General features: G+C 47.1%; 1 protein-coding gene across 6 annotated transcripts; it reads left to right on the forward strand.

Moving 5' to 3' along the window:
* Positions 1 to 130: 130 nt before the first annotated feature.
* Positions 131 to 26,529, forward strand: HEPH (hephaestin). 6 transcript variants are annotated; one of them, XM_075435157.1, is made up of 23 exons: positions 131 to 150; positions 473 to 788; positions 2,735 to 2,821; positions 3,628 to 3,828; positions 6,117 to 6,361; positions 7,083 to 7,295; positions 7,884 to 8,063; positions 8,486 to 8,740; positions 9,336 to 9,504; positions 10,703 to 10,842; positions 12,406 to 12,537; positions 13,152 to 13,363; positions 15,016 to 15,166; positions 15,480 to 15,692; positions 16,517 to 16,727; positions 17,003 to 17,142; positions 18,058 to 18,189; positions 19,072 to 19,178; positions 20,217 to 20,442; positions 21,961 to 22,100; positions 22,484 to 22,646; positions 23,782 to 23,814; positions 25,394 to 26,529. In XM_075435157.1, the coding sequence occupies exons 4-23, from the start codon at positions 3,668 to 3,670 to the stop codon at positions 25,636 to 25,638; spliced, it is 3,468 nt and encodes a 1,155-aa protein (XP_075291272.1). In that variant the 5' UTR covers positions 131 to 150; positions 473 to 788; positions 2,735 to 2,821; positions 3,628 to 3,667; the 3' UTR covers positions 25,639 to 26,529. The 6 variants fall into 6 exon arrangements, with proteins under 6 accessions (XP_075291272.1, XP_075291278.1, XP_075291275.1 ...); XM_075435163.1 differs by having other exon boundaries at positions 20,217 to 20,376; XM_075435160.1 differs by having other exon boundaries at positions 473 to 759.

Here is a 26,529-nt window from a genome sequence, read left to right on the forward strand (position 1 = left end):
GTGCTCCCGAGGGAGCGCGGCGCGCGGTCCCGTGACATCACTAGGCGACTTTAAAGGACACGCCCCTGCCCGCCCTGCCCCGCCCCGTCCGCACGTCCCCGAGGAGCGCCCGCTGGAGGGGGCGGGGCCACGTCCCGCCCCGCCCGGCAGGTAGGTGCCGGCGCGCACGTGCGGCAGCTGCGGCCCTGCCCCGCGCCCCTGGGTGAGGTGAGGCCAGGCCGGGCCGTGGGGCCCGGGGCGGGCAGGTGCGGCGGCCGTGGTGTGGGGCCCCGCGGCCCGCAGGTGCGTGGCGGGGCGGCGAGGGGCGGTCCGGCCCCCGCGGGCGGAGGGGAAGCCGCCGCTGGGTCTGCGGGAGGCGCGGGGCGGGGAGCGGGAGCGGGCGGTGCTGCCGGGGCCGGGCCTCGGCCTGCCCGCGGGAGGGGAGGCATCGCCGTCGCACCTTTTTACAGCCCAGACTTTGTCCCCTGCGCAGGCTCCGCCGCCCGCGGTGGCTCCCGGCTGGCGCTGCCGCCCGCGTCCGGCCCTGCTCCGCGGGCGAGGCCTGGGCGGGCTCCTTGGCTCCTCTGGTGCTGCTCCCCCCTCCCTCGGGCGGCGGCTGCCCCGCGGTCAGGTGTCGGTGGAGAGCCCCGCGGTCAGCCTGTCTGCCTGGATAGACTGCGAGTCTGAAACCGAATTCTGCGTTCGTTCCCAATTCCTCTGCTCGTCTCGACTCGGCGAAGGGAAGTCCCGGCGGTGAGGAGTCTGCTGTAAAGTACCAAGGTTGGGGGATGAACAGAACATAAAGTTTGGTTTGTGGGTTTTTTCTCTTTTTCCTTAATTGTATATTTCAAAGCATGTATTTGACAGAAACGGTGTATGTTTCAAAGAAAAAGTAGCTTTTTAGAGAGGAATTAAGGTTGTCATGTTCCTTCACCTTGTGCTGGTGGAGTAACCGAGTGGTGGTTGGTCACTTTGTAAAGAGAACGGGGGAACAGAATCAGCCGAGCCTGCTGAATCTCCACCCAGGGATGTTGTTTCGCTGTTTCCTCGGATCACCGCAGAGGGACGTGCAGTGTCCTGTCCAAGCTCCAGCCTGAGGTCTGGACTGGGCTTTTGTAAAGCCTCAGTGAGCCTGTCCCAAAGACTTTGTCCTTGATTTTTTGAATGGCGGAGGACGTTCACAAGGCGTTTAAATTGCTGTGACTTCTGGTCGAGTCTGATTTATCTGAGGAGTTTACTGATGCTGCAGTGCGGAACTTTGATGTGGTAAGCAGGGACTGCCACGTAGAACTAGTGGGCTGATGCAGTGGGGATTTGTCTTGGTAGGCAGTTTTCATAGCCAACTTTCAGAGCTGCTGTTTGTCCTTAGTATAAAGTCTAAGCTTTGCCCTTTCCTAGGACCTGAAGTTGCTTGCAAAAACCATTAACGTGAGAGGACGTAAGATTAGCCCACGCTGACTCCCTGGGCTGAGCTGCTCCCAGTGCTTGAGGACGGCCACCGTGCGCGCCGGGCATGCTTCCCCGGAAAGCTGCTCCTGTGTACTTTGACCAGCGTTGACAAGAAGGCCACTTCTCTGGCTTGACTCAGCCAGAGAAGCATCCCCCTCGCCCCTTTGTTGTGGCATGTGTGTGTGAAACAGCATGGGCACAGCTTTCCAGACTCCTTGCTTTGAAACCTCTTCACTGGCACAGAACAAGTGGGTCAGTGTAGGTGTTTCACCTCCCTGTGAGCAGCACTGGTTCCGGGAGCAGCAGCAGCAGGAGTAAGGTCGGTGGGGTTAGTGAACGGTGGTGGCAGCGGGGTCGGGCAAGCGCTCTGCCATCACCCCTGCACTGCCGGGGCCACAGGAAGGGGCTGCTCTGTACCCGAGAGTCTGCAGGTGTGGGACCAGGACCTTCTGAAGGGCTTGCTGCTGGAGCCGAGCTATACCGTGTTGATGGATCAAAAACATCTCGGATTCAGAGAGATCCCTACAGCCCCCTTGTGAGAAAGCAGGGGAAGAAGGTTTTTCCAAGTGGAGAGTTGCTTTCTCTCAACTTCTCAATTTAATAACTGTTTGGAATCAGTAACGCTTGATTATCATTAGCTTTTGAGGATAGTACGGCATGTTTGGAAATCAGAAATACGGGTATGGAAGTGTTACGAACAGGTGTCTAGCCCATTGCCATGCACTGGGTCTGAATCCTGTATAATGGGTATCGGATGTGGTAAGAGATTTCACATCTTCTCTGGGAAGGCTGTTGTAGTGTGATGCTGTGCTAGCTGAAAGCTTGCAGAATATCCAGCTTTGCTGCAGATAAGCCTGATATATTCGTGATGCTGTCACCAAAGGCAGGGGAGAATAAATAATGACAATCTCTTTATAAAAAAACCTTTCTGTGTTTGGTATGGGGTTATGTCACCATCCCCTTCTTTTTGAAGTTAAAGAAACTTTTCTTTAAGTGCTAGGTCACATTTTTCTAATTCTCATTCTTTCTGTTTCTCTCTGCTGAACGTTTTCTGAGTTACTGTTATGTGTCTCAAGAGCTGGACAGCTGTTCTAGGTGGCAGTTTGGTTATTGGTTACATCCAGCTTTCTGAAGTACATCTTAAGCATTTTTGTGTGGGTTTTTATTTAGTTTGTCATTCATTTTAACCCTAAGCTATTTTCTTATCCTTTGGTGTGTTTCTGCTGTCCCATAATGCATCAGTTTCTGCTTCATACAGGTAGTTCTTTGAACTTGTATTCACAAAATTGTATTTTGATGATTTCAGAGAATTTCTGCAACTTGCCCTGGATCTCTCTTCAGAGTATTTCTGGTGCTTATTCACACTGAGCTTGGTGTCAATTGGAAGTTTTGAGTAAGCTCTTACTTTGTGATCTAAATTGTGGGGAAAATATTGAATGGAACTAGACTAAGTAAAAAGCGTTGTGCAGCCTATTTGAGATGCACTCCCTGGATTACAGAGAACTATTCTTTAAGAGCAATCTTTAAAGAAGTTAAAATTTAAAATTACTTCACAGTGACTAAATCATACTTCCGCAGGTGGCTTAGTAGAATGGAGAGATCTTGGCCACCGTTTAAAATAGAAAGATAATTGCTCAGGATTGTTTCCCTGAGCTTTGTGTCTGGTCCTGTAAGGTGATTTGGGACATCAGAGGTGGTGAAAAACCAGTCACTTGGAATTCCGGTGCATGTGGCACTTTTTGCTCAGGACCCTGCTGCCCTAAGACAACAATTACGCAGCCTGTGGATTTGCAGGTGCCTTTTCTGCTAACGACACTCGCTGTGCATCTGTTCACCTCGTCTCCTACTGCGTGAAAGCTTACCGAATTAGCAGTATTTTCTCAACACTGTGGAACAAAGTGTTTGGAAGAGCACTACAAACAAAAAAACCCCAAAAGGTTAATTCAGTTTACGAGAGAAGCATGTTTGGTATTGGGAACTGATCACAAGGCATAGTCTCCGTCCACTTCATGCATTCATGCATTCATTTTGTTGTGGAAGTGATTTCTTTCTTGTCTCGGAACCCACGGATATTTGAATAATGATCCTGGTAGGACTTCTGCCTCATATCTTCATACTCTCTCAGAATTTCCAGGATCTTCAAAACAAGCTGTCGTACTCTACTTCTGTGTCATAACATTTGTTTTATTTTTCTCCCAGATAGGTGTAACCTCCAAAAGAGCCTTTGCTTCAGGCTACAATGGGATTGTTTTGGTTGTTCCTGCTTTCTGTCCACATGCTATCACCCATGTTTGCTGGGGGTGTCACCCGAGTCTATTACCTGGGGATCCGCGAGGTGGACTGGAACTATGCTCCGACAGGAAAGAACGTTCTCGCGAACCAAAGCATTGCACATAACCTGTACGTTTAATTCTGTGAGAATTTAGTCTGGTACTGGCTTGAAATAGTAATTTTATGAGTAATTTCATGCAAGCGTTCTGGGGCATCTAAGCAAGCGAGAGACAAGATCTGATAGATGTCTGATCTTTATGGGCTTAATGGTTAACTTGTTTTATCGTAGGAACGTAGAAACTGTATCGGTGGGAAAACGAATGGTCAGTTTAACGGAGCATCCAGTGACCAGTGCTTGCATGCTGGAGGGAAGTACAAACACTCTGTAATAGAACAGATTGTGCAATATTCTGCCCTGGAGTTTCATCTTCCTTCATTCCGGCTGGTGATCAGCTTGTGTATCCTGAGGCATGATGACTTTTCACCTTGATGTAAATGACTTCTCAGAGCTGGCTTGTTTTTGTTTAAATGGAATTTCAAGCATTAGACTTAATGGAACTTCCTGCATGAAATATTAGGGGTTGTTTGAAAAATGTTTTTGTTGCAAAAGTAAATCTAGAATCTGCAATAATTACTTTGAGTCACTACAAAAACAGGTTTTGGTTTTAGTTTTCAAAACACCAAGCCTTTTACTCTGGTGGTTTTTTGTTTGGGTTTTTTTTTCCTGCATAGCTTTCCACAGCTTTTTAAAGACATTTGTGCCTTTTATTTTTTTTTTCCCCTCCCTGCCTCATTTTCTGTGACAAATAACCTGTATTTCTTGACCTGCTCTCAGTAATTTACCCCTCCATAATAAATAGCAGTCGGGTTTATACATATCTTTCAGAAACATCACAGCAGGAATAAAGAGGCTCACAGAAAAACATCAAGGTCTGCCAGTTTAGCATGGAAAAGTCTCTGTCCTCTGGAGATATTGAATAGACTTAAATGAGTTCACAGAAAAGGAAACCCCCCAAAATTCAAGATTAATAAAGATGTTATCGCTGACTCCTGCAGTGATAACAAATACAGTGGGTTTGTTTGCTTTCTCTCATAATACATGAAGAGAAGGAAATGAATTGCAAGGCCATTGAAAGCAATTTAAAAACTGTTCTATCACTGCAAACAATTAGCTAATGGGACTTATTTGTACAACGATTGCAGAAACAAAGTGAGAAAAAGATGTGATATTGATATGAATGATAGAGGTAGGAAAATGCTTGAACAATTTTTTTTTGTTGGGAAGAAGTGGACTATGTGGGGGGAAAAAAGAGGCAGATCTGCAAAATGAAGCATGAATTATGTGGGAACTCTTTGCTAATAGTGGCTGCAGGGATGAACTGGCAAAGGGATGAGCTCTGGGTTGTATAGCCAGAGCCCAGCCCTTCGCAGTTTTGAGTGTCAAGGGCAGTGCTTAATGTGTTGGTCTCTACTGCTCATCTTCTGGAGGTACACAATACAGTTTGCCTGTATTTCAGGGCTCCTTATGTTACTGTAGGCTGACTGATAGTAGGAGGGAAGGCGGGGAGTAACCTCAGCTCTCATTTAGGCCTGTCCCACTAATAGCTGGTCCATGATTCATTTCTTATCTACTAAGAAATAGCCATAAAGAGCAAATATACTCATGAGTTGAACTTTAGTACCTGTATGAGGTGTTAACTCTGGAAGCTGGTTACATGCTGGATACGTACCTGCCTGACTTGTCTGCCATTCTAAAAGTAATTCAGAGTCTGTTTAGTAGAAAATCATCCTTCAGGCTGTGAATTTTGACCAGAGAGCTCAGGAGATTCTCCTCTTTGTGGTTTAGCTGCAAATGTCACGAAGGCATGGAAGTGAGTTTCTGAAAGCCCAGTGAAGGCTGAATCAGGCATGAGAAGGGCTTTGGTCTCCCCTGTGCCACCCACACGTGGCTGTCGGAGAAACACCATCCTTGCCATCCCTTGTTTTCCCTGCCGAGTTCGGGGTGTGCTTTGTGTCCATTTGGAGAACGGGGGATGAGGCCGTGGCTGTGCATGGTGGCAGGCGGTGGGTGTCTGACAGTGCTGGTGGCTGCGGTCCCAGGCTCGCCAAGCTGTTAATGTGCTGATGTCCCCTGCTGTGTTTCACACACGCAGAAAGGAGACAAGCGTAACAGCCAGTGCTGCCTGTTTCCCAAGCAGGCTGTGTTACCCGTGTCACCGCAGTCAGAGGTGTGGGAGGAGGACATTCGCGGGAGGCTTGGAGCATGCTGGGGTAGAGGGCAGGCAGTCCTCTGTGATGCCAAAGCTTTCACGCTTACTTGGGAAAGCTGTGTCTCATCAGCACTCTACTGTGTTATCGACCAGCTGTTTTATATAATGCGTGACTCATGGTGCCTTTCCCCTTTCTGAATTTAACAGCAAGGCCTCAGCATTCCTCCAGCCTGGAAAAGACAGAGTGGGAAGCACGTACAAGAAATCTGTCTATAAGCAATACACAGACTCCACGTACACCACCGAGATTCTCAAACCTGGCTGGCTGGGGTTCCTTGGGCCTGTCGTCCGAGCAGAAGTGGGGGATACCATTAAAGTACACCTAAGAAATTTTGCTAGTCGACCGTATACAATTCATCCTCACGGTGTTTTCTACGAAAAGGACTCTGAAGGTAAATGAGACACTGCCATAAAGGAGACAGATTTTTCTTGCTGGGAACTTAGGAGTATGCACTGAGGACAAATGCCTGTAAAGCCATGGGCTTGGTTAGCTCAAAGCTATATTGCTGGAAAAAAACTGCACCTAGGATTTTAGTGAAGTCGCCTGATGTTGGGTTAGCAGGTTCATGGGTCTAGCAGTAGTTTCCTGACCTGGGCGTTAGAGCACACAGCCCAGACTTCTTGATTTTTAGAAGAACCTTAAAGGCTTGCTAGTGGGAGAGTGGTGCAGAAGAGTTATAGTCATTATCTGAAGTCGTGTAGTATAAGAGTCATGAGCATGATGAGCTTCAGGGAGTTTACAAGAATGGTCAACTATGAGACCAAAGAACTGTTTGAAGTGACCCAAGAGACTGTAGAGAGGCTGACTGTGGCACATTGTAGAGTTGAAGGCACAGTAGCAATAGGCAGAATGTGAACCATCTTTCTGACTCTGTGCTGACCCATTTACTGGGCAAGTTGCCTTACAATGGCTCTGTGCCTCAGTTTTTTTTTTTTGAGAGAATGGTGATTAAACATCATTTCAGCCTTGGGATAGTGAATCTGGCTTTGAAATCTGCTACCCAAGCATATGTGTGCAACTCTCCACTGAGTGAGAGTGGCTGAGTGTAACATTACATGTGTGGACATCTCTGCTCTTCTTGAATGGATGTTGTGATTGCTCAATTGTTCTAGGATCCCTGTATCCCGATATGTCCCCCCAGGATCAGAAGAAGGATGATGCTGTTTTCCCAGGAGGGAATTACACCTATACTTGGACTGTCCCTGAAGATCACAGCCCAACTGCTGATGACCCAAACTGCTTGACCTGGATCTACCACTCCCACATTGATGCACCAAAGGACATTGCATCTGGATTAATTGGGCCATTACTTACATGCAAAAAAGGTAAAAAGCCCAAGAGAAAGCAGCTGAAGGCTGCAGTTTCCTACTGTGAAGACTTTTTTGAGACTTAAACAAGGATAGGATGAGAATACATTCCCGTGGGCAGCTCCCAGCTTCATGGGAAAAAGCAGCATGACTGGAGAAGACAATACCTGTGTTCTAGCTGGGTTCTGGTCATTATGTTGTCTTTACCCCTCAGTGGCTGGGCAGGTGAGCTGGTAGGCCTCTTGATCTGAGAGTGCTGTCTGAATCCATGTTAAAAAATGGAATTTTGTCCAAGACCTAGTTCATATATTAACAAAAATGAGGACTGTTTGATTTCAGCAGGAGTGCGAACACTGAAGATGTTGCAGTTCAGCCGTGCAGTGGCAGAGTTGCTTGGGAGTGAGAAACGGATTAGCAGGGGTATATTGGAAAAGAGGGAGCTTGCTAGAACTCTGCAGTGAGCTGTGCTAAGATGGTGGGGAAAGCATCTGTCTCTCATTTGTGTGATAAAGAATTACTCTTCTGTTGGTGTTTTAGTCCCTTGATTGATGTCTGCTTTTCTGCATGGGTGGGTATTAATTTCATTTTTTTTTTCTTTCACCCTAGGAGTACTGACTGGCAATTCTCAGAGGCGCCAGGATGTGGACATTGATTTCTTTCTGATGTTCAGTGTGGTGGATGAGAACCTAAGCTGGTACCTGGATGAGAATATAGCATCGTTCTGCACAGATCCAGGCTCCGTAGACAAAGAAGATGAGGAATTCCAAGAGAGCAACAAAATGCATGGTCAGTGTCACCTTCGTGAAGCCACTGACTCTGCCTAGACACTCCGGGGGTGTCAGTGCTCTGTTATCTTGAAATGCACTTTCTGCTGTTGTATGTCGGGGTGTGGGTAGAGGGGAGAAGGGAGACAGCAAACTCTGACATCATGTGCTAAGCAAAAGATATCACAGGGACAGTGCAACAGCTCCAGAAAAAAGTGTTATTTTGATTTAATCTGTCTTGCGTGATCCTTTGTTAGTTGTTTGGAGATGTTGAATGCACTTCATTTTAGGAATGAGTTGAGGAGCTGGGCTCTCCAGAACAAAAAGAGGAGGATGAATTCTGGTTAGGTCCATCCTCCAAACATGTCTGTAGTGTGACCTACTGGCAGGAGCTCTGAAGGCCCCTTTTTTAATCTATGATTTTTGGCTTGCTTGATTTTGCAGCTATTAATGGTTATGTGTTTGGGAACCTCCCTGAGGTGACAATGTGTGCTGGGGATTACATTTCGTGGCACCTCTTCGGGATGGGCAATGAAATTGATGTTCATACAGCCTACTTCCATGGAGAAACGCTCAATATTCGAGGCCACAGGACAGATGTAGCCAGCCTCTTCCCAGCCACTTTTGTTACAGCAGACATGATCCCTAGTAACCCTGGGAGATGGCTACTGAGCTGTCAGATCAATGATCACATACAAGGTAAGTCAGAGGTTGGAATATGTCCTGCACTCTGCAGCCTTCCTTTTTTTCTCTCTCAGTGTGGTCCCATGATGTACCGTGTGGTAGGGAGCAGTGCCTTGGGCAGCATTCCCACTAAAACTGTCCCTAGGTGAGTGGGGTGATTCCTGGTCTTGTATAAATTGGGGTGGATTGATTATTAACACGCGGACTAGACTTACTGGGGATGACTTGTACCATTGCATGATGTTCCACATTGGTCAGTGATGAAGACAATAAGTTTGGTACAGCTGAAAGCTAAGACGAGACAGTGTCATAAGAGCTCTAGTCCTTATAAGAGGCACTTGCATGGTACATCTGAGGATAGCAGAAGGCTCTATTCGCCCTCTGTCCATGCTTCCATAGCATCCAATATCTAAGGTAAGGAGCTCCGCTCGCTAACACAAAAAACTCCTTGCTGTGGGATCCACCTAATCACCCTTTCCAAGCCATGTGCTTTTTGGGCAACAGAGGAAAAATGGCCAGTTCATGGTAGGAAAGTGGGACTGTGTTTGCTGCCCGATAAAATGGGCTGAGAGGGATTAAGCATGTGTGTCCTCCACCATGTCTTGGACAGCTGGGATGGCGGCACTCTATGAAGTCCGGCCCTGTTCTCGGCAAGCTCCAGCATCCACCCTGGAAGGGAGAGTTCGGAAATACTACATAGCTGCAAAGGAAGTGCAGTGGGACTACGGACCTTCAGGGCTTGACCCAAGCAGTGGGAAACGGCTGAGTGAGACAGGCAGGTAAGCAAGAGGCTGGTGGGCTAGGGCAGTGTTTGGGGGTCTCTGTGCCAGAGAGGCTGCTAAGGAAAATGTGGGGTTCCTTTCTTATGGAAATATATGCCTGCAATTCATATGGAGTATACTTCCTGGGAAGGTAGATCATCTCACCTGGAAATGCCAGCTGCTGTAGTTAGGCTGTACTGAGAGCAGTACTAGGTTCATCACCTTACCCACAGAGGCCAGGAGTCCCAGCTTCTGTAGGAAGTGAGCTGCCACACTTGTCTCTGGGCTTCCCTTCTGCTTGCTGTGCCTGACCTGGGAACAGATCCGTATGTCTGATGAACTGTTAAGAAAGCGCATCTTGCAGCAGACACAGGGTGGCAGAGCTAGCCTGCGGATATGCTTCAGTGTAGCCTTGCTGCAGGAATTTATAGAAAATCAAATGCAGTGACCTTGATGACAGCCTTCCATCCCACGTGTCAGATGGTTGTGATAGCAGTTGGTGATTGATTTCCCAGTCCAGACTTTGGCTAACTGGAGCAAAGACATTCTTTCCCCTCCATTTCCTTCCCTGGGAAGCTGTTGGAGAGGATACACCTCTTCCAGGTGGAGAAGTAGAAATGTGGAGCAGTTAATGATTTACCCAAAGCTATGCAGCAGCTCTCTTGCAGAACTTGGAACTGAAAGCTCAGAGACCTGTGAGCTGGCCTCGTAACTAAGTTGCCTCTCCTGCAAGGCATGTTACGGCTGTCTGTGTGTTTGGAAAGGGTGGTGGCGGTGGAAATAAATCTGTTGACAGCTGTTGTGTGGGGCTTTTTCAGTTGTGATTGCAGTTGTACTCTGGGCTGTCCCCTGGCCTCTGAAGAGCTCGTTGTTTTAACACTGCCTTTCCATTTACTGCACTGCAGTTTTGCTTAGTGCCCTCTTTTGCACATCTTGCATAGAGATGATGTTCTGACCCGTGCTGTTGAACCTGGCTGTTTCAACTGGGAGAGGGCTGCGTGCCAGAAGTGCTCCCTGAGCACAGCGGGTAGAGTTTGTAGGATGAAAAAGCTTCACGGAGACAAGCTGTGCTTGTTCCAAACCAGAGGTCCTGTCTGTATCTGAAAAGCTACTTGATTTGTAGATGCTGCTGGCATTGCCAGAGGGGTGTGGGCAGGGAGCAGGAGAACAACTGATTTTCATAGAAACTACCTGACATTTGCTTTTTTGCATTTAGCCCTGCTGAGCAGTTTTTCAAGCGTAGCCGCTACCGAATTGGGGGAGTCTATTGGAAGGCAAAGTATGTGGAATATACTGATGAGAGCTTCCGTGAGGAAAAGCAGCGATCGGAAGAAGAGGAGCACCTTGGGATACTCGGTAGGAATCATCCAGCAACAAATCCTCTTCCAGTGCCAGTGCGAACGATGCTAATGTTGGGAGTACCAGTCAGCTGTAACCAACCCCTCGTTGCGTGGTGCAGTGAGTGGCGCAGGAGATGTTTCACAGCAGTTGCATCTAAGCCTGAGGGGGACAGATGCGGATGTGGAACGGTAGAATTGACAGTCACTTTTCTGCTGGGGCAGTCTTCAGAGGTTAGTGTAGTACTTGTAACTAGAACTAAACAGGTCACAGTAATAGCCCCCGGTTATGTGTTTTTGACTGAGCATCTTCAAGGCATGCTACAAATCCCATTTTCTCACAGAAAGCTCCCTCTCCTGAGTGGGTGCTCTTTCTGTTATGGCCAGGTGGCAGGGAGGGTGGTGAAAAGAGATGAGAGAAGAAAGTAGGTAATCTGCAGAGGCAAATGAATTGCGCATGAAGGCTGTGATATACATTGTAGAAGCATATAGGTGGGGTCCACTTTCTTGCATCAGCAGTGACTAATAATCTAATGACATCAGAAATTAGCAACAGCAGTCCCAGCAGAGGCCGCAGAAGGAGTGAGCACATGGAGTAAAGTACAGACTGGGAGAGGGGGAGAGAATAGTGGAGAGAGGCAAAAAAGCACTATAAGCAGCTGAGTAAAAGTTAAATGGTGGAGTTATGCATATGAGAGATGCAGCGTGACTGTCAGGAGCTGACAGTGTCTTGCTGGACCTTGGGAATCAGGGAAAAAATAAAAAGGGTTAGCGTTACTAGCAACAGCCGCTTTCCTATGGAAAGACAAGTGACTGAGGGTAAGCTCGGGTATGACTTTGTAGAAAGAAATTACAGGTCTTTTTGTACTCTAAACTATAACCATGAAGGATTAATTGACGAAAATCCCTGGTCACGTAAGCAAGTGACATCTGTGGGGTGAGTTACATAAGCTCGTTTGAACTGGCTGATTAAAGCAGGCTTGATGAAGTGATTGGGATGTCTAGAAGAGGTACTGGGCTGTGAGGGACTGAGCTTCAGAACTGCTGCATGGGATGTGATGTGGTGCGGACAGCCCACGCTGCACTGCCGTGCGCCGGTGGCTAATGCTGCCTACTCTTGCCCTAAGGTAAGTGGAGCTGTACTGTGGGGCAGGCTGGGTGGTCGGTTGTTAGTGCTGTTGTTTTAATTCATGGGACTGTTGGGCACACCAGCTGTGGGCGCTGGGCAGGTCCTCACCCCACAGCCTGCTCCTGCTGCCCTCCACGTGCTTTCCTTTGCAGCGGCTGGCTGCGGTGCTGCCCAAAGTCTCGCAAGCATTTTAGCACGTCTGGCTGTTTTTTCACTCCTTCTGTGAAGGCCTGAAGCTTTTCTGAGTTGTGCAGACCCAAAACACTTTCAGGTAGTTCTTTTCAGCCCCCTGCTCCCGCTGTCAGGGCTGAATGGCCTTAGGCAGTGGGTGCCGACGTGTGGGGTTGTCCATCTTTCTTCTGCTTCTGCTGCTCCCCTCAGCCTGGCTGCCATTTGCCTGGTCACCCGGGGAGTTGCTCTGTTGCTGACATGCTCTTTTTGCTCTTTGTGTAGGTCCAGTGATCAAAGCTGAAGTTGGAGACACCATCCTGGTGACATTTGTTAACAAAGCCTCCTGGCCTTTCAGCATCCAGCCTCATGGAGTGTCCTATGGGAAGGCATGGGAAGGGATGCGGTACCATGATGGTTTGTGGCTCCCTTTTCTTGAGTAATTCACTGCTATTGCTGGTGGTGGAGCTCCACAGCCTGTACTTCCTCTGTGCTGTGGAGTTTCTGCAGCCAGGAAGGACTGGATGTGCTCAGGAACCAGGTGGAAGCCAGCCTGGTCCTCTGAGCCTGCCTGAGGCCTCACCGAAGGAGACTTTCAGCTGAGCTGGTGTCCAGAGAGTATGCCAGAGGGAGTATGCTTCCAGAGGTGCTATTTTTCAGATAAAAACTGTAAACCAAAGCTCAGACCATTTCTAGCTGTTTGAGGCCCCGTGAGCAGAGGAACATGTCCAGTGCGCTCCAGCTTAGGTAACCACGTGCTTCCAACATTAATCTCCCCAGATGCAGCTGGATCCACTTTGTTATTTCCCGTCACCATGCCCATCTCTGCCATGGCACCAGGGGGAATTTACACAGTACTGAGAGCAGCTCCCCGTGTGCCTTGTGAACTTGCTCGCCAGGTAGTTTTAAGGATGCCAGGTATTTTAGTGACATGAGTGATGTAAAGCCTGGTATGAATGCAGCTGCTGAGAAGATGCAACCAAGTTTGTACAGAGACCTTGGGAATAACCGTGCCAATATCTATTTTAAAGGTCTGTTCCAGAATGGGATTTCTGTTGTGCCGCTGCATAACTTTACGTACCGCTGGACTGTGCCAAAGCACGTCGGGCCCACGTCCAGCGACCCTCCCTGCCTGACCTGGATGTACAGCTCGGCTGCGAATCCCATCAAAGACCCCAGTTCGGGCTTAGTAGGGCCTCTGGTCATCTGCAAGCCGGGCACTTTGGATGACAACGACAAACAGGTAAAAGGGGTTTTTCTGCCACGCTCTTTCCAGGTTCTTTGCTTTCTTGTAGAGAAAGGAAGTGTCAGCAAAACATTAGGGAACGTAATATAGAGAAACGTACAATAATGTGAGTCTGGGAGCGTCGAATCAAAGCCAGGAGGCAGGTTAACATCAGGGCAGCTGGTGCCCAGCTCTCGTGGGAAAGGCTGGCGTTCTGGGCTCCCAAGGGCTGCCCTTGACATGGTGTCTGGGCTCTGCTTGGAAGCTCATAGACAAACCTGGCTGAGCAACTGTATCTTGGATGTGGCTTCATGGGTAACTTCTGTCCTGAGACTTGCGTAGCAGTCTGCTTTCAGAGGCATGTGGAATATTCATTGCAGTCTCGGAAATGTTGAAAAGACATTTTCACTTACAAGTGGTTTGCATGAGTTATGTAGTAATTTGAGATTTGGGTGAGCCTTACTTCTTCTGCAAGATCAGTTCATTTTCAAGCAGAGCTGACTACAAAAAAGCATGTGAAAATCCATGTCGGACTTTGTGCTTTTCATAAAGGAGAGGTGAAATCTAAAGGGTGACCAGAACTTCCTCTTGGAATTTCCCTCAGGGATAGACCACTCCCCGGGCAGTAAGTGTAGGGAAGACAGTAGATTAATATACTAGGGAAGTGCAAGACAGATTAGCAGAGCCTTATTGCGAAAAATGGTAAGCGGCAGAAAAACAACCTGCTGCCATCTTACTTACCTTGTGGTTTAGGTCAGGGAGTGGCTGACAGGTCTGAGAACGGCGGCCACAAGAGCCTCCCCAGAGGAGTTTTCTTTCAGCAGTGGTATGACATGGTTAAATCAGGAGTGCAGAGGAGATCAGGATGTTACACAGGGTGGAAATGTGAATTTTCTGAGCAGAGAGGATCGTGAATATATACAGCCCACCATGTGACAGGGCTGCAATAATGATAAAACATTTACAGGTATTGAAAGGGTGTAAACAAAACAGAGACATGGACTTGTTTGGAAGGGGAGGACAGGGAAAATCACCTGGGGCAGCAATTCTGGCTCCACAATTTTAGGCAACCCTTTAATGAAGGCTTAATTGGCAATGGTGCACAGCCACTTGTCCCGCACCAATGTGTGCAGGGACTGGGAACTGCAAGCCCTCTGTGCAGGGCGTCTGCTGAGGAAGCCAATAGCAGAGGGAGAGCCTGGGCAACAGCTCAGGGGATGTAACGCACCATGCTTTGGAATGCATTTCTCAGGAGAATTAACATTTTCAAGGATTTAGGGTAATAAAAAAATCTGCAGTCCAGGGCTGTGGTAGGAGGCAGGCGGGGTGGAGCACAGTCATCAGCCTGCCTTGTGGGCTGGTCTGGTGTGGACAGGCAGTGAAACCTACACCTAAATGTAGGCGAGGGGGAAGGAGGCAGTGACTTCATATCCTTGGCTGAATTTTGATCACTTTACTCATGTGAAATATCATGGAAAAATCCACAAGTGGTGCCTCTCCTGGAACAAAAGAGGAACATTCAGCATGAGTAAAGGGGCAGAGTCCTGGCCCTCAGCGAGCCAAGCTTTAAGATAAAGGGGAACAGGAGAGCCAGGCAAAACAGCTTTAACTAAGGGTAGTTAATTGGTGCATTTTAAAAATTAACAGCCATCATTATGATTATATCTTAGAAGGGGATCGACAAAGAATTCTACCTTCTCTTCAGCGTGTTTGATGAGAACCTCAGCTGGTATTTAAATGCAAACATAAAGTACTATTTGAGGATGGAAGAGACTTCTGTGGAAAAGGATGGTGGCTTCGAGGAGTCAAACAGGATGCATGGTATGGCCTGATGCTGTTCTGCGTGCAGCGGGAATGAACCTGCAAAACATGGGTCCACACAAAGACTGAGCTGGGAAGCTGGAGTAGCTGTGCATTGTAGTGGCCTGAAAGCAAGTGAGGCTGGAGCAGCAGTGGGACATGGGACAAGAAGCACAGCTGTTTCAGGAAGCATGTCCTGAGTGTGTTCAGGGGTGAATTACAAGCAAGCTACATTTCCACTGGCAGGCCTGCCCTGTCAAAGTATGTGCACAAAATTAATTAGTTTCTTGGCTGATATCTACCTGCAGAGAGCTAATTGTTTTCCCATTTGCAGCCATCAATGGACTTATGTTTGGTAACTTGCCTGGGCTGAATGTGTGTGAAGGAGACAATGTGTCATGGCACCTTCTGGGCTTGGGCAGTGAAGCAGATGTACACGGAGCTGTGTTTCAGGGAAACACCCTACAGATAAATGGGATGCGGAGAGATTCAACCAGTCTGTTCGCCCACACATTTGCTACTGCCTTCATGCAACCTGATAACAATGGTAAGTACCTGCACATCTAACTTAGCAGCAGGAAAAGTCTCCTGTTGTAGTATTTTCTCCTGCGGCTGATTCTTTAGCACAGCATAAGCTCTTAGGTGTTACAGGCTGACTGTGCTTTAGATCCTGTTTGGTCCCATTTATGAGGCTACAGCTCCTGTCTTTGCATCTGATTCTGGAGCAGAACAGGAGATGCAGGATCTTGTCCCATACTGTCCCAGGCTGATTCTCTAGGCTGCCACTTCCTATTAAATATTTGTCCTAACAGCCCTGATGGACAGTGCTGCATGTGACCCGTAGAAACACACAAACATGACTTTCAGAAGAAAGTAGTAGAGAGTTGCCAGACCCTAGCTCCTCTGACCATGGCTTGTGGATATTCATGTTTGTGATGGACCTCAGTCTTCCCAGTTTGTGGGATAGGCACGCAATATTGTGTCTCATTCACACAATGTGATGGCCCCAGCTGGCAGTTGTCCCCTCTGCTTTGGCATTCACAGGCTAGATCTTTAACTTAACCAGCGTCTCAGTAGCAGTAGCACAGTTCGGTCACTCTATTGGTTTCTTCACACCCAGCAAGCTGGTTATTGTGTAAGAAAGTCCTCTCAGATTATTTTTGTATAGGAATTTATTGTGCCATTCCCGCCTGGTTTCTGTAACAACCCCTTTTAATCTCAGCCTGTGGCAACCAAGCTCCCTAAACAAACACACAGATACACACAACGCACATACTGACGCCAGGCATGTCACAGGCTCTGTGTGGGAAGCAGCTGTTTCCTGGGATCTTTAAGAGTAGCTGATTTCCTTGTTTGTGCTGCCTCCCTCAGGGATTTTTGAGATCTATTGCCAGACAAGCAATCATTACCAGGCTGGGATGAGGGAACGCTACTCCGTTTCCAAGTGTGGAAAAAGGGATCCCGCTCCTGCCCTTCAGTACAAAGGGGTGCGGACATACTACATCGTGGCAGAGGAGGTGATGTGGGACTACGCGCCTGACCGAAGCTGGGAGAGGGAACGGCACAACCATTCTGCGGAGAGGTAGAGCCCTTCTGCTGGGAAAGCCTTTGGCAAAGCTTCTCAGTAGACCTTGGCGAACCTTGTTGGGGTATCTTGGCCATCCTGCGACACAGTGCATATACCACTGCTGGTGGTGCTGCTGATGGGAGCTGCAGCCTGCTGTGTCACTGTGCCCACCTCTGCAGCCAAAGCAGGTCTCTGGGAAACCCAGTCAACTAGTGAACCCCCTGCCACAATTTAGCTGCTTGTTCCCCGTGAACTTTTGGTTATCTCAGCACTCATTCTGCATTTCTCAGCTACGCCGATGTATTTTTGAGCAACGAGAATGGACTGCTGGGCTCCAGGTACAAGAAGGCAGTTTACAGGGAGTACACTGATGGGACTTTCCAGACCCCCAAGGCCAGGACGAATGGTGACGAACACCTAGGGATACTAGGTAAGGATTATGTGCAGAGGGTACATCTTCCACTCACACAGTGATGAGACTTGGACTCTAGAGCTTCAGTGGCTAAGGGCAGTAATCTGAAGGCCTCCTAGATATTTAGGCAACTGCTGTGTATGCAAGCAAGGAGAAATTCAGACAGTCTTCTATCCAGGTCTGCCAGCTTTGGAGATGGCAGTAAAGAGGCTCCTGAATGCAGCTTGTAGTAGAGAAGACTGGGTTCTTGTGCCTGTCTTTGTGCCCGATTTTTTTCATCTCTCGGGCAAAGCATTTTTCACACCTGCATTTCTCTGACTGTAGAACAGAAATAACTGCTGAGTTCTAGAGACCGGTCTCAGAGACATAGGTGAAAATCTGTAGCTGTGAGGGAGATGCTTTTGGGGCAAAAGCAGGTAGGCCTTGGGAAGTGGAGGAGTACATTGCAATGACTGATGGAAGCCTGTGGAGACACAGCTCCCTTACGAATCCAGGACTGTAAGTGGTGCCAGAGCAGCAAGGCTGAGGCAGTATATGCCATTAAAAATAGGCTGCAGCTCTGGTTTGTGACACTGTCAGGCCAAATTGAATATGACCACATTTTCTGAACCAGCAGCATGGCATGATCAAGACGTGAAATTTAGCATAGCAGTATTCAGAAATCAAGCCTTAGGTGTACTGGGCACAGTTAAAATGCATAGCAACCTGCATTTCCCTCATTGTGAAACTCGCAGTCCAGTTTTCTAAGACTTTCTTGAATTGGGACTGACCTCCAATTCTCTTTTTGGGAGATAAGGTAGAGAACAGGGAGAGGAACATCATGAACGTAAGGGAATATCTCTGGGGAGAAGATGATGAGACAGCTGGGAATATCCTCAGGAGATGCATTGACAGTTTTTGCTAGTCTCAGAGTATGTTTTTTTCTATCTCAAGGTCCTTTTCTCTGGGCAGAAGTGGGAGATATTCTCAACATTGTGTTTAAGAACAATGCCGCACGACCCTACTCTATTCATGCACACGGGGTGCTGGAAAGGCAGACAGGACAGCCACAAGTAGCAAACCCTGGTAAGTCACTGCAGTCTCCAGACGTGTTCCTGTATGGGCTTATGAAGCTAATTTTAGCCTATAGCTAGACTGGTTTCCTTAAGTAGGCTGAGATGTACTTGTTTTCTTGTGGTAGAGAACTGTAACAATATCTGGTCTTCCACGTTCACCGTGGTTTTAGTGGTATCATTTGTGTGGGAATGGCAGCCCATGGAGTTCATATTCTGCTCTGACTTCTAGGATAAGTGTTTTTATGGGCAGCCTTTTCCCCCCCACTGATCGTGGTCTGCCTGTAGGAAGGAGAAGGGCGATGGCAGTTCACAGCTCAGTCAGTCTTTTGTAGCCCTGGGCTGACTGCCTATGGTGGGGGAAGCCTGCCCCTCTTCTTTGGGACCTATACTTTCTGTGGTGTGCACAGTAGTATGAAAATAGTGTGAAACAAGAGGAATGCACGGTTGCTTGCCAGGACGCTGAATGAAATCACCAATTTGTTTCACTGTCCAGATTTGTACAATTTTTGGTCCCCTTCAGCTTGAGCAGGCTGTCTAAACAACAAACTGGTTTTCAGTTGGGCCCTGTCTTTTTGAAATGTATAAGCTTCATCTGTATTGAAGAGAGGTGGAATTTTCTTGGTCAGGTCCAGTCTCAAAGACAGCAGATAAAACAGGGTTGTGCTGATACCAGTGTGTACATGCTGTGACACCCCTGCCTTCCTTGTGAGAGGGGAGCTTCCATCCTGCTTTTCAGTGTTTGGGGAAGGAAGACGCAATGTCTGACAAAATAAGGATAGAATCTGCACTTTGGAGACAGGATCATCTTCTTTTGTTTTGCTTTGCATGCTGCCCAGCAAACTGGTGAGCGGGTATATTGCACTGGTGTTAATTGTGCTTCTCTGTCACTCAGGCGACATTGTGACATACCGATGGGAAGTTCCCGAGAGATCTGGTCCAGGGCCAAATGATTCAGCCTGTGTTCCTTGGATCTACTACTCCATGGTGGACCCAGTAAAGGTAAAATAGAAGTTAGAACCAGAAAAGCCTTATGAGACCGAATTTTTACCTCCTCTAGAAAACAGTGTGGGCTGGGTACAATTTAGAGATTGGCCCAGGTGAGAGGCAGAACAACCACCTGGTGACATCTCCAGTGTTCTGGGAGAGGAAATCCTCCAAACTTGTCCTGATGTTTGTCCTTTTTTCTCCTAACACAAACCTTCATAAAAAAATTCCACCATCTCCTTGACGCTAACTTTCCTTCAGCTATTTGCAGGATACAAGAACATCTCCCAGTCACAGAATCACAGCATGGTAGGCGTTGGAAGGGACCTCTAGGGATCATCCAGTCCAACCCCCTGTCAAAGCAGAGTCACCTAGCGCGGGTTGCACAGGACCATGTCCAGGTGGAATTTGAGTATCTCCAGAGAAGGAGGCTCCACAACCCCTCTAAGGGTTTGGTCACGGTTTCTCTTAGTGTAAGCCATAGGCCTAATCTAGAAAGGCAGAAATTGTCCAGAATTAGGCCACATGGATGAAGCAGGAAGATTTGAACATTGCAGGGATCAATTGTCATAGCATTGATTTCACAGGGAAACAATCTGGAGGGTCCTGCAATAAACCATCATGTTCGACCCAGAGATCATTGCCTTTCTATCTCAAGTTGCAGGTGTTTTTGTAGTCACAGAGTGGAGAATATTTTGATACTATTCATATTTAAGTCTTTTGGATTTGCATTCATAAGAGCGTGTATAATCTCTGTTCTTCTGCTTTAGTAGCTGATGTTCACCAATGAGACCCGCCTGGACAAGATCCTGTGCAGCCTACTGTAGGTGACCCTGCTTCGGCAGGGGGGTTGGACTAGATGACCCACAGAGGTCCCTTCCAACCCCTACTATTCTGTGATTCTGTGAGAGTACTTACACAGCAGCACTGTTTCTTTTAACTGGGGTGATGCAGGGAACAGAAAATATGCTTGCTGAAATACAAAGAACTGTGTGTGAAAGCAAGGGTGAGAAGATCCTTGCCTCAGAGGTTTTTCTCCTTCATTCTGATTAGGATATGTATAGTGGTCTGATTGGACCCCTGAAGATCTGCCGGAGAGGGGCACTGCAGTCTGATGGGATCAGGAAGGATGTAAAGAGGGAGTTTGCTCTACTGTTCCTGGTTTTTGATGAAAATCAGTCCTGGTACTTGGAGGAGAATGTGGAACATTACAGTAAGGGAAATTACAAGGAGATTAACCTGCTGGATGACAAATTTCTGGAAAGCAACAAAATGCATGGTAATGCCTGTTAGGCATCTGAGCACCCATTGCTATCTATGCAAAGTTGATGTTGAGTCTGTGACCTCTGTAAGTAGCCAGCCACCCAAAACCCAAGAGCCAACCCTTAGTGAATGCTCTCGTCTGTTTCCGTTGTCTGTGGCATGAACAGAATTAAACTGTCTGTTGTTCTCAATGTTGCAGCAGATCCTTGCAGATTGCAGCAGATCTCACAGCACAAATCTTTGGTCTGCAGTGAAGGCTAATGGTTATGGCTGTCCCTGCCAGGAAGAATAGCAAAATATGGGCCAGAGAAGTTAATCTCTGATGTGTCTGAGTGACTCAGGATAGGAAATGAAATCAAATTTGAAATTAATTTGTCAGACTAACTTAATTCTGTTTGTCTCGGGACTGTTAGAACATGTTAGATTTCAAATTAATTGACTGAGCTATGTGGCTGCAGTACATGGCTCCTTTGTTTTAGGTGATTACCAAAAAGGTGTTTCTTCCGTAGTAGGATTGAACACGTTTTTCTAATTTAACATGTTATTTATCATAGTTTTTCTCTGTAGTATATCTGGATCTATCTAAAGTATTCTCAGCAAAACCAGTCACTTGGCAGTTGTGGAGGAAGTGAAGAGTTGCATTATGTGTACCATCATTACTACTGGTTTTGTACAGGTGATATAAAGAATCTCCAAATATACGTGTCCATGAACTTATAATTGCTAACCCAACATTATAGCTAGCAAAACCAACACAGTGGAGTTGGATGCTTGTTTTGGGCTACACAAAGTGCCTACGGCACACCTGGGAATAAGACACTGGTGTTCCCACCCTCAGATCATGTCTCTTGCTGTCTTATTCCCTCTGTTGTCATCTAAGGATGGAAGTTTCTGTGTGTGTTCCATCACATTCAGCTCGCTCACTGTTTTGGTCCCTTTCCTGCATTTGCAGTCAAAGCAGTATTCCTTCTGGCTGTGCTAATTATGAAATAAAGTCCTGCCATGTAGCACTTTCACAGGTGATTAGCATGTAATGCATGCAGCCAGCATGAGTCATAGAATGACAGGGTTGCCTGTTGGCAGGATTTACCTGTTTTCATTGTTCAGCAACTAAATTGTTCAGAGATTTATGTGGATATAGATATATACATATTTCCCTATCACTGGGCTAACAAGGCCTAATTTTTATGCATCTTGACTGCTAGAAACAACCACCTCTGCTGGCTGACTGCAGGTTTTCAGCAAGAGGCAGTTTTTGAGATTTATTGGAGCTGAGCTGCAGCATGGCCTTGGATGCAAGTCACTTTACTTTTCCTATCTCTTAACAGAGTGGATAAGTAGTTGAGGTGGAGAGAGACGGCCAAACTTTCAGGGGACTGTCATATGGAAGACACTAAATGCTGATGCGCTGGTTGCTATATGAGCTTTGTAGCGTCTAACTTGCCCTGCATGTTCTTCCTCTGAGATGGTTCAGCATCTTTACCATTTCAATAATAGCCTTTTCTGCTCTCTCTGTATGTTACTTATTGCGCAGCAATCAATGGGAGGCTCTATGCAAACTTGCCTGGGCTGACCATGTTCCAGGATGAAAGGGTGAACTGGTACCTGCTGGGAATGGGTCAGGAGATTGATGTCCACACAGTCCACTTTCATGCTGAGACCTTCATATACAGGGTAAGAATATCCTGCTGATGATAAAGCAGAGACTGACCACAGATATCATCACTTTTGCTTGACTCCGATGGACTTGAACTTCTTGAATGACTTCACAGCAACTTCACCCAGCTAGGAAAGGGATGTTATTTTACACCTCCAAATCTGACTCACTGAGCCTCTGTATTGTTGTAATATGTCTAGCTTAACCCTTCTTAGCATTAGGCATTACCAGATTGTGTTTGCTTTCCCAGCTACAGCCCTGGAGCTGCTCTTTGAAATCTTTTTTTGAGCTTTTAAAAACTGTAGTAGCACTGAAGTGGTCTGCAGTGACACTGACAGAGTTTTCTTTCTGAAAAAATGGACAGAGCACTGTGCGCTGACACCTTCCTTCCCTTTGACAGAATGGCAAAAGCTACAGAGCAGATGTTGTGGATCTGTTCCCTGGGACCTTTGAAATGGTGGAGATGTTGGCTGGGAACCCTGGTACATGGTTGCTCCACTGTCATGTGTCTGATCATATCCATGCTGGTATGGAGATACTCTTCACAGTCTTGCCTAGACCAGGTAGGGAGCTGTCACTGATTATTGTTACCATAAAACATTTAACAGCGCTTTCTACTACTACTGCTAAATTCTGAGTGTTTGCATCATGCTTGCAACTCTTTTACATACCATAAACAGTCAGGTAATTGAGCAGTTAATTACTTAAGTGCTATTCATTTAAGATGTTCCCCTTGAATATGATAATACATTCAGCTGGAATTAATAACAAATTGGTTTTGGGGGTTTACATTGCCTACATTATTATTAGGAGTTTTATTTTAGCTTGTGTCTGAGAAGTAATTGGTCTTACTAAGAATATTACCTGTAACCTAATTGCACATTCTAATTTTCCTTCTCATTTTACCAGAAGGCACTGGAAGGTACTCACTGGAAGGTGCTCAAAAGTGAGTGATACTCTGTACTGGTTTGGCTGCGATGGAGTTAATTTTCTTCGTAGCAGCCCATGCGGTGGCATCGTTTAGATTTGTTGCCAAAACAGAGTTGATAACACGCTGATATTTTAGCTACTGGTGAACAGGGCTTGCCCAGTGTCAAGGACTTCTCTGTTTCTCACTCAGTAGGTTGGGCTGGGCAAGAGGCAGGGAAGGGACACAGGCAGGACAGCTTACACAAATCGACTGGGGGATGTTCTATGCCATGTATAACATCATGCTCAGCAATAAAAATGGGGGGGAGTTTTTCCAAAGTAGCCATTGCTCAGGGACTGGCTGGGCATCGATCTGCTGGTGGCAAGTGATTGCTTTTGCATTGCTTGGGGTCTTTTTGTTTTGGGTTTGTTTTTTTTTTTTTTTCCCTTCATGTATTAAATGGTCTTTATCTCAGCGCACAAGTTCAGGGTTTGTTTGACCCTGCCAGCAAGGGTCAGCCCACCACACGCTCGGAGACTTTGATTGTGCTTTTCTTTCAATGGCTGTAAAGGGTTTTGTGGTGGGAGTGGGTTTGCTTTTGAAGCAGGTAATACAAAAACACTGTTGGTGTGATGTGAGGAGGGAAAACATTGACAGGGGAGAAGAAAATGTTCCAGCCCTGGAAAACCATGCTGCCTCTGGATCTTGTCCTTGCCAGACGTCCTGTGTTCTGGACTTTCTACCTGTTCAGCCCAATGCTTTCTCACCCTCTTTTTGTTTCCTTTCAGAGCCAGCGCTTGAAGTCGTGAACTACAGTGCAGGTACCGTGCATGTTGCACTGCTAAATACTGTCGGTGTGTGAGGTGGAGGAGGAAGGGAAATCTCGGGTCAGTACGGAGATTTAGATCTGTGGGAGGAGAAGGGAGGAGCAGGAACACTACTCGCAGCCTCTGCTCTCTCAGGCTGGCCAGCGTGTTAGTCTGAGGCCTGGCTGCTGAGGGTGACAGGGAGGGTTCCAGGGTGGTTTGTTTATCTGTCCTCCAAATGTCTGTGCTCTGGTGATAAAAATAAGGAGGGTGGGCTTGTTAGGCTTGTTTGGCGATGTTAAGTGAAAAAGTTTAGTGGCCTCACATCCTGTTGTGCTTGCTGTGTATGGATTCATCTTCAGAGGAGACTGCAAGCTTATGAACTGGCAGACATTCAAAGGGTTTTAAAGGACAGTGTTACGAAGGAGGTGATTTTTCTTATCCCTTTCAATCAAAACCCTGGGGGTCCTTAGATTAATTCTCTTGCCTTCATGGACTGTCAATGACTGTGTGGTTTAGGGAATGTTTACATTCACCATTACTAGCTGAAGGGACTAAATTAGCATGCAGACAAGCACATCTGCCTTCTGGTCTGTTCTTCCCCCAAGAAAAGAGTGTAAGCACATGGCCTGGGTCTTTCAGGTATTTTAAAGGACAGTTGTGAGAAGACATTTGCTTGAGCAGCACCAGGGAGAAGGGGAGTAGTAGATAAGATCCCTTTAAAATTTTCTGGGGTATAAGTGTGAATAGTTCATGGTGGTGATTTCTTTCCCTGATTTTTCATCTTTCTCCGCAGCTCCATTTTTCAGCTGCTGCGAATAGATTCAGCTGAGCTGATTTCAGAGCCAGCTCAGACCAGCTGAAAATCCCTACAACTCCTCTGTCTTTCTCTACTGATCTTTCAGTCAATTCCTTCCCAACAATGTTTTCCTCAGTCAAAATGGGTGTGAAGAAGAGTAGAAAATGTGTCAGAGCAGCAGTGACAATGTTAAATAATTTGGTTTTACACCATACTCGGGCATCAGCCTGTGTATGCTCACCAGGCAAAAGCCTTGAGCAACAGTTGTTACCTGTGCAAATAGCCAGTTTTCTCAAAGGGGTTCTACTGCCTCTGCGTGGAAGCAGAAGAGAGCTCAGGATTTTAAGTGACTTGCCACCGGCATGACTGAGCAAGTGCACTCTGAAAAGCAGTGGTTAGGACATCAGTCATGTGCGTGGGGAGCTTGGAGCAGCCGTGGTCTGGACGCATGTTCTCATCACCGTTCTTCTCTTCCTAGCCCAGCCATTGACTCCCCACACAACCTCAGATCACCTCCCTCGTAGGAGGGGACACCAATAGTTAGCTGATTGGCCCGAATAACCCTGTGAGACATGGTGAGGTCCTGGGATGGAGTGGATTAGGGAAAGAACCATTCGTTCTCAAATTTCTGTGTGACCTAAGGAATGAGGGTCTGTTGAATGGACGGAGAGTGGGTCTCCTTTGTCTTGTTTTGATTGTGTTGGGTCTTTCTTTTGCTCTTTTTTATATTTCTCGGAACCTTCACTGGTGGTGTTTCTGGCTCTAATTGGAACTATCTTTTTATTTGTCTCTCAGAGTTGCCATCTGAGGATAAGGACGAGTCCCAGAAGATGACGCTTTTTGGAGCTAAGCTGGCTCAAGGGCAGATAGAGGCCACAGTCATCGCTCTAGCCATTGCAGGAATGGTGCTCTTCCTGGTTGCCTGCTTTCTCCTGGGAATGGTCATCTATCTTGAGAGACAAAAGAGATTAAGACGCAATCGGAGGTCCATCCTGGATGACGGATTCAAACTCATGTCTAAAAAGAATTCAGGGCTATGAAAGCCATGTATGAACTTCTGGCTATGTGCTTGGAGCAGAGACTGGATCCTTGTCCACAGCAAAGATTTTGGAGCATCATTTCAATCATACACTAGGCTGCTAGAAGCTAAGGAGGGAAAGCTTAGAGCCCTGACCCCTTCATATATCCTCCTCAGCACTCGGTAAAGAAAAATTCCATCCAAGAGAGATCGGAGGACAGTTTCAACAGACTGAAGACACACAACGAGTAAAAAAGTCCTTCTAAAACACTGCTCTTACCCAAGAAAGAGAGGAGGCATTTTCCCTATTTTATTCTCTCCAGAACAACTCCACTTGGTCTTTCTCAGCAGATGAGCTGAGGCCAGATTCCAGTCTTGCCCCATTGCCAGAGCTGAGCTGGAAATTGTCTCCCAAGAAATTGTGAGCCTTTAAAGTAATTAATCTGAAGGGGCAGGATAATATTTTCATTTTCCTGAATCAATTAGAAATGCAGAAGACAAAATGTTAGTTTAGATTTGGATTGCTATTTTTTGATGAGTAATTGGACAGATGTGAATTCAGGGCAGTACATGCCATAATGTCTGAGAGCTCCATCAAGGACCATGACAACAGCTGTGCTTCACCGCTGGCCTTGCTGTGACACATCCTTCTGCTCTCAGCACCCCAGGCAATGTGCTTTGGTATCTGGCATCCTATGTCTTGTGCTGGGAGAAACAGCTTTTCCAAGTGCTGCAGAGCATCCTGGTGTCTTCCCTGCACTGCAGTTTTGTTGGTCGGTCTGTACGTGCGAAGGGCTGTACCTCAGCACCTGTGCAGCTCTGTGCAACGGGGAGGAGGATGCTGTGGTATTCTGTGATGTGGTTTGCTCTCTTTCTTTCAAATACATCCTACTGAAGTTACCTCCAGAGTTGA

Source organism: Opisthocomus hoazin, chromosome 14 (assembly GCF_030867145.1).
Source record: "Opisthocomus hoazin isolate bOpiHoa1 chromosome 14, bOpiHoa1.hap1, whole genome shotgun sequence".
Taxonomy (NCBI): Eukaryota; Metazoa; Chordata; class Aves; order Opisthocomiformes; family Opisthocomidae; genus Opisthocomus; species Opisthocomus hoazin.

What these genes read in the sequence shown, in the direction of transcription:
- HEPH (XM_075435157.1), top strand. Translation starts at nt 3,668, where the DNA reads ATGGGATTGTTTTGGTTGTTCCTGCTTTCTGTCCACATGCTATCACCC. An exon ending in GGAGCACCTTGGGATACTCG is followed by an intron (nt 10,843 to 12,405) that starts GTAGGAATCATC and finishes CTCTTTGTGTAG; the next exon opens with GTCCAGTGATCAAAGCTGAA. An exon ending in CATGCAACCTGATAACAATG is followed by an intron (nt 15,693 to 16,516) that starts GTAAGTACCTGC and finishes TGCCTCCCTCAG; the next exon opens with GGATTTTTGAGATCTATTGC.